General features: G+C 44.1%; 1 protein-coding gene across 3 annotated transcripts in view; it reads left to right on the forward strand.

Annotated features, from left to right (window-relative positions):
• Positions 1-12545, forward strand: part of LIMS2 (LIM zinc finger domain containing 2) — a 46781-nt gene that overhangs the window by 3233 nt on the left and 31003 nt on the right. Inside the window, exon 1 of one of the 3 annotated variants that reach the window (XM_064165259.1) lies at positions 6125-6184. The exons of the other annotated variants lie outside the window; for them this stretch is intronic. Coding sequence (XP_064021329.1) covers positions 6150-6184 — 35 coding nt within the window. The 5' untranslated portion in view covers positions 6125-6149. Of the gene's footprint in view, positions 1-6124; positions 6185-12545 lie in introns of those variants that run through there. 3 annotated transcript variants of the gene reach the window in all.

Genomic DNA, 12545 nt, shown 5'->3' on the forward strand with positions numbered 1-12545 from the left:
TTAATTCTTTTATTTCTTTAGCCTTGATGTTTATATTATGCAGTTTCTGCCTGAACATGAGCCAGCAGTGTGCCCAGGTGGCCAAGAGAGCCAGTGGCATCCTGGCCTGCATCAGGAATGGTGTGGTCAGCAGGAGCAGGGAGGTCATTCTGCCCCTGTACTCTGCACTGGTTAGACCACACCTGGAGTACTGTGTTCAGTTCTGGGCCCCCCAGTTTAGGAGGGACATTGAGATGCTTGAGCGTGTCCAGAGAAGGGCGACGAGGCTGGGGAGAGGCCTTGAGCACAGCCCTATGAGGAGAGGCTGAGGGAGCTGGGATTGGTTAGCCTGGAGAAGAGGAGGCTCAGGGCAGACCTTATTGCTGTCTACAACTACCTGAGGGGTGGTTGTGGCCGGGAGGAGGTTGCTCTCTTCTCTCAGGTGGCCAGCACCAGAACAAGAGGACACAGCCTCAAGCTTCGCTGGGGGAAATTTAGGCTGGAGGTGAGGAGAAAGTTCTTCACTGAGAGAGTCATTGGACACTGGAATGGGCTGCCCGGGGAGGTGGTGGAGTCGCCGTCCCTGGGGCTGTTCAAGGCAGGACTGGACGTGGCACTTGGTGCCATGGTCTGACCTTGAGCTCTGTGGTAAAGGGTTGGACTTGATGATCTATGAGGTCTCTTCCAACCTTGGTGACACTGTGATACTGTGATTATTTGGTGTAACTCACATTTGGTGGGTTGCTATATATGAGACTGTGCAGAGTAGTCATTACAGCCTCATCTGTAATTTGGGGGAGTGCTGTTTTTGATTTCTGTGATGACATTCACATTGATAGGTGATTGTAAGTATTCAGAACACTTCTGTCTTTTGTCTCCTGTCTTTAGGTTACTTAGTCTTTTCTGTCTTAACAGTCTGTTCTTCTGATGTGTGACACAGGTGTGTTTTTACAAGTTTACATTCATTTCCTTACAGTTAGAGGAAGACTCAAGAGTCTTAAATGTTCATGGGCCATGTGCACTCCTAAATGGAGGGCAAGATGGGGAGGACCAAAGGACTGTGGCTGTATGAACCCCGCTGATGCTGTGTTGTGGAGGCAGGAAAATTAATGTGGCCGAGTCAGGAATTTTTATACAAAAATAGAGTTATTTTATTTTCCCAAAACCCGCCCCCAAAACTAAATATACAAAGATTGATTTAGTTTAATTAACAGATTCAGTTGCTTGAGAATACCTACAGGGATGCCAGCAATAATCTGACTATTTTGGAAGTCAGAAGTTGGAAAAGGCTTTAGCTATTAATTAATAGCATTTTCTTACTAATAAAGTTGAGCCAAAATAACTCACGCTCAGGCTGACTTCCTCGTGTGGTCAGTCTCGTTCCCTTTCAGCAGCTGCAGGTGGACCATTAAGGGGCATTATGCTTACAAAGGGTGTCAATAGGTGAAGTAGTCTTTGAAGATCTTTCTGTATCCAGGCAAGGCGGGGGAGGGGGGGGGTTAGGGCCAGCACGAAGGTTCGGGCAGTAACGAACTCCAAGGGGGGACGAACTCCAAGGCGGGAACCCCCAAAGTCAGGAAGCCCCCAATATTTATACCCTCTCTAGACAAAGGGCAGAGTTACCGCTTCCTTAGGCACGAAAGGCACAGCCAATGCCAGCCCGATTCCAGCGTGGGCACTGCACGGGGCACTCCTTGTGCGGGCAGGACCCTTTGCTCACCCCCTTCACACCTGCAGGGCAGGCGAGGCGAGGGGACCCCGGCGGCTTCCCCTCTCCCGTTCAAGTCACGCAGAGAGAGCAGTTCAGGGGTATACAGGACTCCAGGACAGTCTGTATTATAGAGCTGTGGTGTAGTGCTGTTTAGAAAGGCACGTTCACCTCAGGCGAAGTCATTAAGCTGCAGAGGGCAGTGGGAAATGCCTGTGAGCAGTAATCCTTGTGGTCTTCTCTCCATGCTTCCTAAGAAACCTGCTGGTTTAGGTTAAGTACTGTATGCAGTGAGAAGCTCTGATGCGAAGCATGAAGCTTAACGGAGTGTTCCAAGGCAGTTGAGATAACTTCAGTGCAAAAGTCTTCAAAATTTTGCAGCATTTCTGCTTCCTTTTCCTGAAATATTCTTCAGAGGGCTGTTATGAGCAGGCCTTGGTTTTTGCTTTTGAAAATTCAATGCAAGTGGTAATGTTCCCAGAAATATGTGCCCTGGAAAGTTTGTAAGCTAATAATTTCTAAACTTCTGTCTGCTGGTGTGCTTATGACAGAATGATCAACTGCTCTACCAGGGACATTTATCACAGTTGGAATTCAGTGAACTTGTTCCTTGCAGAGTCGTTCATTTAGTGTAGCAGCTTCCCAGTGAAACAACCTGTGCATTCCTAGCGTCTGCAAAAGGTTGCACTGCTCAGCACCTTGCATGACCAAAGCCGTTTAACAGTTACTGTGTTCAGTGTTGTTTCAGGCTAGAACAGACTCCTGAGTGGTTAGAAAGAATTGAGGATTGGGGCACTCTCTTGAGCTGTGGCCAGATGTTGTGCAGTGTTTGTTGCATGGCAGTTCTTAAAATCTCTGCGTGTTACATAATCAAGTGTGCTTCAGCTTTTGAGATTCAGGGTTTTCAGGGTTGTGGAAGGAGGTGAACTGCTTCACAGCTGGAGCATCCCCACAACATTGATCAGTGGGAACCTTCCAGAGCTAGGAACATGACATAAATGTGCCTCAGGTTCTGAAACTGTTCAGAGTAGGGGATGATGTTGGTGTGTTAAAGCAAGGACAACTGGAGAACATGAAATGTTTGCATTATCTTTTTCACCCCTTTCTTGTCAAATAGAACCACAAAAGGACTCACTTCTAGGTTCTGTGATTACTGATGCATTATCAGTAATTAATATGATTTAAAAAAAAACCTGTCTTTTTGTTTTTAAGTGTTCTGTCCCATTTACATACAGAGGCTGTCTTCTAAATTGAAACAGCTGCAGATTTACTGACTTTTAGCATTAGGGGAAAATAAAATCCCAGAAAATACAAAGGAAGATTTTTCTTTCTATGTATTTGAAAATTATTGAAAATAGGTGATTATTTAGCAAAATAAGATATAAGCTGCATAAAGAATTATGTTGTTGCAACGAGAGGGTTGTGTTTTCTTAGAGAAAACCAAAAAGTGATGGAAATTTGCAAATTATAATTCCAATTGCCATGTCTTGGCTGAACTGTTTTATTTGTCTGTCTTGACTAAGAAGGCTGTTTTAGTCCCTAATTCTAAGAGCAGTCTGTGGTTTAAAGGGATGCTGTTAACTAAAAAACAAATTAAAATCACCCTTTCTTTGAATCTCTCTGTTCTAACAAAGGTCCAAAGAGAATAAGACAGAAAGAAATTAGAGGTATATGTATTTTAGTTTTATTAAGTTTTATGTTGTTTAACTACATTTAGAAATGAATCCTGTCTAAGAGATAAATGTATTAGATAAAAAGAGTGTGGCCTTTCTGTGCTTTGCAGTGTTGAGAAATAGAATTTATGTGATTTCTGGTGCCTTTAGAAGTATACTCTAATACTTCCTTACCAGTAATGTGATGGTTTGGGTGTTACCTGCCCCTCCACGCTTTGGAAAATCCTCCAGACTAGACTCAGTGGCTCTGGAAATTGAATGTTTACAGCTTAACAGAACAGACAAGAAGATATTTACAACAGATACAGAAATATACAAGTTTAAAAGTAATACAGAAACACAACAGCCCTCCCAGAAACCTGAGTCCCCAGGAGGGGCTCCCAACCATCCTTCCATCTTCCTCCCACCCCTCAACCTTACCCTAGATCTTGCTTTATGTTTAAGGTAGTTTGGAGGGTCGGCCAGGGGGGTTAGGAAGCAGATGGATTAGTCAGGTTAGGTTAGAGAGAGAAGTTCAGCCCAAAGCCCAAAGAGCGACTCTGTTATCTGTGTTTATGTTCTTATTCTTATACATCTCAGCAAGCCTATGAGTGAAGCAGACATCACCATTGTTTCCTTTTCACAGCTTGTAATCTAATTCTTCTCACCAAAACATTCTAGCTAGCTTCAAACTAGCACAAGTAAGTAAGTGAAGACTGCTTCTGTAACTTAATTTGTATTTGATGTGTTTATTCTACTTCTCCATCTTGATGTTTGCCTTTTGGAGCAAATAAAGTGATGTAGTGAAGGGCAGGGTTGATGGTTGTTTTCTACTCGGTTTCAGCCTGTTTTCTTTGTTGATGGCAGTGGATTTTATTCCTAAGAGAGAGAGTCACTGGGTGACTGGTGAACAAAACATTGTCAAATGTCCAAAGCAGAAAATAAACCAGAATTAAGCTAATTTCCTGTAAGACTTCACTGCTGTGATGGTGTCAGAAAATATAAAGCTGAGAAAATGCTTGTGAAACTAACATCATACAAAGCTGAAGGAAAAAATGTTTACCAAGTGCATGTTTCAGGGCATAATTATTTTTGTGAGAATTTGTTGTTATCACTATACTTGGTCTAATTGGGATCTGGATACGCCTATGTACTTCCTGCAGTCAACAAAGAAGAACAGCTGCATTTACAGATACGTTTATTGGTTGTTCCTAATCCAGCTGAGGTAAGAAACAAGAGTGTATTACTTTTGATCAGGCTAGTGCTTGACTAGATGCTTTCTAATCCAGTATAGAGCTGCTGCTGTGTGTGTGCTCTGTTTTGTGAAGCAATTGTATGTAAAATGGTTTGAAGTAGGAGCTTGATTATATTGAGAGGTTCTTGGTGCTGACTAGAAAGTATATGCATCAAACTAAGACGTGTCTCATCTCTCTGAGTTACAAGGAGCCACTTCTGGTCTTCTGGACTGAAAAAATGTCTTTACTCTTATTATCTTTCGATCTGACTCTGCTCTCTGGGGCTCTGGATAAATCTTAAACTCGTTGGAAGTCTGTTCTGGGGATATAGAGGTGCTTCTCTGAGCCTAAAAGAAGTCTTAGCTGCTTTCTTCTCTGCTTTGGCCCAGAAAGTAACCAGCTGTAAGGTTTTGGCATCGACCCCGTCTCTTAAAAGCGACCTGTCAAGAGGGAAAGGAAAACAAACCCATGCATTTTCAGTCTTGATGTGCAAGGCAGACAGAGAGGAATGAGTGAGTTTGTGTTGAAGTGTGGGAAGATAGGATGGTTATTGTTTTTATGTTGTTTTTTTCCCTTCAATCCCCTCATCTTCCCTTTTGAAATAAAGAGTCGTGCTGTTTTGTGGAAGAGAGGTTACTGAAAGCCAATAAAATCATGTCCTATGAGTCAGAAGGGTAAAAGCCTAGGTGTTTGAGCAAAAAGGAGATCTTTAGCCTAGTCTCTTAAGGTTAAGGTTAATGCTGTGGTGATTTTACTTTTAGCACATACCAAAGTATTAAAAGATGATTTGATATTACATCTTAAAGATGTTTTATTGTGCTGGAATGTAGAAAGGTCAGCAAAAACACCCATTATGGAGGACAGTTTTTTTTCCTCTGCTTCATTTATGCCACTATGTAGAAATGGATAAAGCAGGCACAGTGTGAAAGAACTGATAGCAGCAGATTGCTCTCAGGCTTCAGGAGCCTAAAACTCCCAGTGAAACGTGGGGTGGATTGTAGCTTTTGAGGTTTCTGATTTAGGGTTTTGCAAGATTTATGCCTTTCTGCTGGTTCTCGGTAAGCTCTCCTGTTTAAATGACAGAAGGGATCTCTGCTGGTTAATACTTATTTAGTGAAGTCATCACTTCTCTTTTTTCTTGCCAGGTTGTAGTCATGGAATACATTTCATTCTCATGCTACAAAAATCCTCTTTTTGTTGTTTATAATTTAGTCAACAATAATTTATTGGTAATGGCTCTTGAAATTCATGGTGACGTTGATCAAATGACACTGACTCAGATGCTGGCATCCTCCACTCCTTTGTCCTATGAAAAACTTCTATATTCTCAAATTCTTACTCTTTTTATCCCTGTACACAGGGCCAAGCTATTTGTGCTGTGTGATCCTTGTCTCTTCCACGGTGGGTGGAGAAAGGGGGTGGTTGAAAGGGCAAACTCTTGTTAGAATGCCCTGTTCAGTTCCCAGCAGAGAGCTTTGGAGGCTGCAACGCCAAATATGTTCCTTCTGTGTTTCCTGACCCTCTGTTGCATGCCACTTCTGCAGGCTGGAGAACGTCTGGAGAACAAAAGTCTTCATGGTTTTGTTTCTTGGAATATCCTTGATCCAAATGTGAGGAATCTTTCTGTTGTTTGCGGTGTGCCTAAGACATGGTGTGCTGCAGGAACCTTTGGGGAACCCCCTTAGAGGTGCCAGGGTCAGATAACGAATCTGCAGTACGCCTAAGTGTTGCTTGTCCAGAGTTCTAGCGGGGTGGTTTTTTTTTTCTGTGTTTCTGCCGATTTGCTTAGAAAGACCTCTTCAGTGAAGTGTTTTGTTATTCAAAGCCTCCGGATTTATTTGTTTTAATCTCCTGGAATGGTTAGATGATGCCGGTCAGCACAGAATGGAGACTGTCTGCTGGCTTGAATAGGTAATTACTGGTGGAATGCAGGAAAGTGGCTGGCTGGTCTTTGAGGCTCCAGCAGCATGGCAGACAATTGGAAGAAACAATGCTGGAGCTGAGGTCTGTGCATCCTGCGGCAGCTCTTCTAAAATGTACAGGCAACTCCCCAAAGGAAGGTGACTCATTGAGCATCAGTCTTGCCAGTGTTAGCTGCAGTTGTCTCTCTGCGTTCCCCTCCACAGTGGCATTGGGTGCCATGGCTGGCCTGAGACTTCGGGGGCTGGCATCCTCCAAACTTTATCAACGCCGTCAGGATCGGCTAAGTGGCACAGGGTCACTCCCGAGCGGCAGGACAGATGCAGCAGCTGGGATACGTGGGTAGGTCTCTGAGATGAAGGGAATGCGGCGTTGAAGCACTTTCCAGATTTGATAGATGTTCAGTTTTGGGTTTGAGGCTTTTTGATTTAAGGCAGGAACTGACTGCACACAGCCAGAGGGGATGAAGCCTGTTTATTTTAATTTCCAAGTAGATTATGAAGGAAAGGACTTTCTGCTGAGAAAGCTTTCAGTTTTTAACAATAACAGGAAAGCGACGCTGAAGAACCTTTCCCGTTTGGGAGCATTGTCCTAGGCTGTTCAGAACCAGCATTAGTGATAGTCTTGTTAATGGTGAAGTGTGTAGGCATGGTGGGAATAAAGAAATGCTCAAATGCTATATTTTTTTCAACATATTGGTGAAATTCTTTGTTTTTTAGGGCTTAGTAGTCCTAACTAGCCCTTACAGCTTCACCTGTACTGTTAATAGCAAGCTAGTTGATTTTACTTTTTATAAATGCCTTCTGTCCAGCAGAACTTGAAGCTTTGAGTGTAGCTACTTCTTGAGGTTATTTAGAACACGTCAAACAAGTCTTCTTAAACCTGTCCAAACAACTGGCATTGAGTGGAATAGGACCCAGAACACAGAATTGCTTAATTTAATAGTTTTCCTGTGGCTCAGATTAAAATTTTACTTACCAGTTTTCACTGACGTTAATTTTGGGCAGGAGAGAAATTAACAGAAATGAAATAAAACTTTGTTTGGGGGACCTGGTACCTGGAGCATCAGTATGGAATCTGAAGTCTGTGTCACTAGGAAGAGCAGTGAACATGCAGGAGAGGTGATTGTTTTTCTAGCAGTCAGAAGTCTTGATTTTAAGTCATTTCTTAGGAGGACATGGACCTGATCCTTACCTTGAACTGAACAGTTGGTTTGGCTTCTCGATTTGAGCTTTGTATCCCTCACTAGAACCTTTTTCAGTTTTCCTTTCAGCTGGTAAATTTTCATTTGTTTACTGCACAAAGCTGTGCTTAGTGAGGAGTGGAGTAATGAAAGGAATGGTGATGCCATTGAGTGGACAGGATGCTACTCAGGAAGAGTGAGGAGCATAGAGGGACCTGTGAGAGAAAAGAAAATAAGCTGTGCTTAGTGAGGAGTGGAGTAATGAAAGGAATGGTGATGCCATTGAGTGGACAGGATGCTACTCAGGAAGAGTGAGGAGCATAGAGGGACCTGTGAGAGAAAAGAAAATAAGCTGTGCTTAGTGAGGAGTGGAGTAATGAAAGGAATGGTGATGCCATTGAGTGGACAGGATGCTACTCAGGAAGAGTGAGGAGCATAGAGGGACCTGTGAGAGAAAAGAAAATAAGCATTGAAAAGGCAACAGTGGAGCACAAACAGCAGAGTGTGAACTGCAGATAAAGGAGGGTAAGGAAACAAATGCCCAGCCATAGTCATCTCACACTGTCAACATGTAGTTTGCTTTTGGCTACTAACCTGTAAGAGCCTTCTGGGAAGAAGGCATGATAATTTTTCCCCCATGATTTCCAACTGTAATTTCCTACTCTATTTTTGGTGAGTTTGTAAATGCAACAGAGGTTTTTCAGCTCATGGTTTTGTTATTTTGAATGACTTTTTCTTATTTTCCTATTAAGTAGAGGTGCTTAACCTGCTATGCATGGAGAGTGGCCTGTCCTGAATGGCATGTCCATAGCACTCAGCACTACACTGGTTTGGTTTTGTGGGAGAACAAGTCTGGTTCTCTTCTGCCTTTTGTGTCAGCTAGATTTCAGGAGCTGGTGTTTGGAAACTGCTTACCTACATGAGAGCTTTCTTTTTAAACCTGTGCTGTTAAATGTGCTGTGAGTCTGCTGGAGGAAGTGATCTGGTCAGTACTGGCTTAGTGATGCTGACAGTGGTGGTTCTCCAAATGTACTGTATCAGGCTTGGGTATGTTATTATACACTGGCCTCTCGAGCTGGCAGAATGAGTCAGGGACCAGTATAGTCCCCCTGTAATCCATGAGGAAGAAGTAAGGGACCTGCTGAGCCACTTGGATCCTCTCAAGTCCATGGGACCAGATGGGATCCATCCTAGGGTGCTGAAAGAGCTGGCAGCTGAGCTGGCCAAGCCACTGTCCGTCATTTATCAACAGTCCTGGCTCACTGGAGAGGTCCCCTAAGACTGGATGCTGGCCAAGGTGATGTCCATCCACAAGAAAGGCCAGAAGGAGGAACTGGAAAACTACAGAGCTGTCAGTCTGACCTTAGTGCCAGGCAAGGGCATGGAACAGGTTCTGTTGAGTGCCACCACAAAGTACCTGCAGGATGGCCAAAGGATCAGGCCCAGCCAGCATGGGTTTAGGAAAGGGCAGGTCCTACCTGACCAACCTGATCTCCTTTTATGATCAGGTTACCTGCCTGGTGAATCTGGGGCAGGCTGTGGATGTAGTCTACCTGGACTTCAGCAAAGCCTTTGACACCATCTATCACAACAAGCTCCTGGCACAGATGGTAGCTCCTGGCTTGGACAGTTGGACTCTGATATGGTTCAAGAACTGTCTGGAAGGCCAGGCCCAGAGAGTGGTGGTGAATGGTGCCACAGCCAGTTGGCAGCTGTCACTAGTGGAGTTCTCCAAGGATCAGTGCTGGGCCCAGTCCTGTTCAACATTTTTATTGATGATCTGGATGAGGGGTTTGAGTCCATCAACAGTAAGGTTGCAGATGACACCAAGCTAGGAGCAGGTGTTGATCTGTTGGAGGGTAGGAGAGCCCTGCAGAGGGCCCTTGCCAGGCTGGATGGGTGGGCAGAAGCCAATGGGATGAGATTTAACAAGACCAAGTGCAGGGTTCTATGCTTAGGCTGCAACGACACCAAGCAGCATTACAGGCTGGGGACTGAGTGGCTGAGAGCAGCCAGGCAGAGAGAGACCTGGGGGTACTGGTAGCTGAAGATGAGCCAGCAGTGTGCTCAGGTGGCCAAGAGAGCCAGTGGCATCCTGGCCTGGATCAGGAACAATGTGGCCATCAGGATAAGGGAGGTTATTCTGCCCCTGTACTCAACACTGGTCACACCATGCCTTGAATACTGTGTCCAGTTCTGGGCTCCTCAATTCAAGAGAGATGTTGAAATACTGGAACGTATCCAGAGAAGGGCAGCAAGGCTGTTGAGGGGCCTGGAGCACAGCCCTGTGAGGAGAGGCTGAGGGAGCTGGGGGTGTGCAGCCTGCAGAAGAGGAGGCTCAGGGCAGACCACATTGCTGTCTACAACTACCTGAAGGGAGTCTGTGGCCAGGTGGGGTTGGTCTCTTCTGCCAGGCAACCAGCAACAGAACAAGGGGACACAGTCTCAAGTTGTGCCAGGGGAGGTCTAGGCTGGATGTCAGGAGGAAGTTGTTGGCAGAGAGAATGATTGGCATTGGAATGGGCTGCCCAGGGAGGTGGTGGAGTCACCGTGCCTGGAGGTGTTGAAGCAAAGCCTGGATGAGGCACTTAGTGCCATGGTCTGGTTGATTGGACTGCGCTGGGTGCTAGGTTGGGCTGGATGATTTTGGAGGTCTCTTCCATCCTGGTTGATTCTATGATTATATCTAGGAATGGAGTGAGGAGCTTACTCTGAAGTCAAGCACAGCTAGGACTGAGGGAATGTTATGCTAGGTAAGAGAATGTTCAAGGCCTGACATTGTGGTGTCTTGAAGGAGAGAAACTGTGTATGTATTGCTGTTGTGACACATGTACGGAGCAAGGCACACCATGCTTGCTTAATAAACATGTGCTGACAGGACTTTTAATAAGGCTAGGCTGGTTTGGAAGAAACAATTTTTGTAGCTGGCAGAGTTACATTGAGGGGGGCAATGCCTAAATGGGCAAATGGAACACATTTTCCACATCATAATTCTCAAAGCAAAGTGAGGAGAAAGGTAGGTGTTTCGGATTTACTCAGTGGATGATAGTGCAGAAGATTAAAATCTGTTTGGGAATTTTATCTCTTGAATTACTTGTATTTTACCCAGAGTTTTCTCAGCTACTGCTAAATTTTCCTTCTGCCTTCTGATAGGTCTTTATGATTTCTGTCCTTTCCTCAGGCAAATGAACGTAATATAAGAGTAGTGTTGCTGCTAGCAGATGATAATCCATGGACACATTTTGGAGTGATTTATTTTATCAGTACTGGTAAACAAATATGACATTTAGCTCCTTTGAGGTAATGGGAGTGAAGAAGGGAAAGATTCAATGTATATAAGAAGTTGTTTATCCAGCAGATACTGTGACTGAAGTGGCACATGCTTGATAATAAAAGGGTCTGTCTGTATGCAAGGTATAATTGGTTTAAAACCCATACAGTTCTTCGTGTCATTGATGTTTCCCTGGGCTGAGTGAACGCTGCTAAATGTGAACATTACACTGAACACATGGCAATTATAGATTTTTTTTCTCCAACATTTTATGACAAGTTTAGCAATAACCTCAAAGAAATCAAATCAGTTTGAGAAGATTGTCTGGATAAACATCAATTGCAGTGAAGAGATTTTGGAAGGATGGTAAGGGTAGTCGAGGGCTGTTTTCGGCAGGAGTTCATGAACTGATATGCTTCCTCTTTCTTCTGTTAGTCTTTATCTGTGAAATTCATCATAAAGTCTGGTACTGTCCTAGCAAGTTTTAATTTTGGTATTGTTGTCAGCATTAATGATTTAAAGCCACAAATCCTCAGCCGTGCTAGAGGATGGAAAGAAGTCTGTGTCCTGGAGTCCTCTGATCTTTCTCTTAGATGCTGCTGTCTATGAATCTGTGGTATGCACAAATGGTGACAGCTTTTAGGTTTTTGACTTTTCACTCTCCTAGGCATCTTCTGTAAGTACACAGGCTAGAAATGACTGTGTAAATGTTACCAAATGTGATGGTTTGGGTGTTCCACCCCTGCACACTTTAGCAATCACCCAGACTAGACTCAGGCGGCTCTGGAAATTGAATGAAGCTTAATTTACAGCTAGCACAATATACAAGCAGATAGTTACAGCAGATACAGTTATAGACAGAAATATACAAGATAAAAGGTAATACAGAAATACAACAGCCCTCCCAGAAACCTGAGTCCCCAGGAGAGGCTCCCAACCACCCTTTCACCTTCCTCCTACCCCTCTCAACCTTGCCCCAGTCCCAAGAAAGAATGGAGGTTCAGCCGGCGGGGTTAGGAAGCAAAGTGGATTAGGCCAAAATGGGGGGTGAGGTTAGAGAGATGCAGCTCAGGCAGCAGCCCAAGTGAGAGTGGTTATCTATGGTTTTATTTCTTGTTCCTATACATCTCAGCAAGCCTGTGAGTGAAGTAGCCATCAGCATTGTTTTCTTTCCACAGCCTGTAATCTAGTTCTTCTCACCAAAACATTCTAGCCTGCTTCAAACTAGCACACCAGATTGTGAGATCTTCTGTATAGAATAGTTTCTACTCCTAGACCAGAAGGAGTGGAGAATACCTTTCTGGGATTACCTAGAGGTTTGGCCAAGGCCCAGGGCTCCTGTATCTTGAACTTTTCTTTTTGTACTATCTGTAAGGCTTTTTTGGTCATTGTGGCATGGAAGTAATTCTTCGTTAGCATTGTGATTAAAAACAGTCTTTGACACTAAACCAAAAAAAAAGTTTGGAAACCAATTAAAGAATCTGATGGGGTTTATCTGGGCATTTGTGACAGGAGCTCTCCTTCTGTCTGTGGATTGCCAGACCTGAGAGAGACTGAGTCTATTCCTCTGTTCTCTTACTTGTCTGCTTGATTTTGT

The sequence above is a fragment of the Pogoniulus pusillus genome, chromosome 26 (assembly GCF_015220805.1).
Source record: "Pogoniulus pusillus isolate bPogPus1 chromosome 26, bPogPus1.pri, whole genome shotgun sequence".
Lineage (NCBI taxonomy): Eukaryota > Metazoa > Chordata > Aves > Piciformes > Lybiidae > Pogoniulus > Pogoniulus pusillus.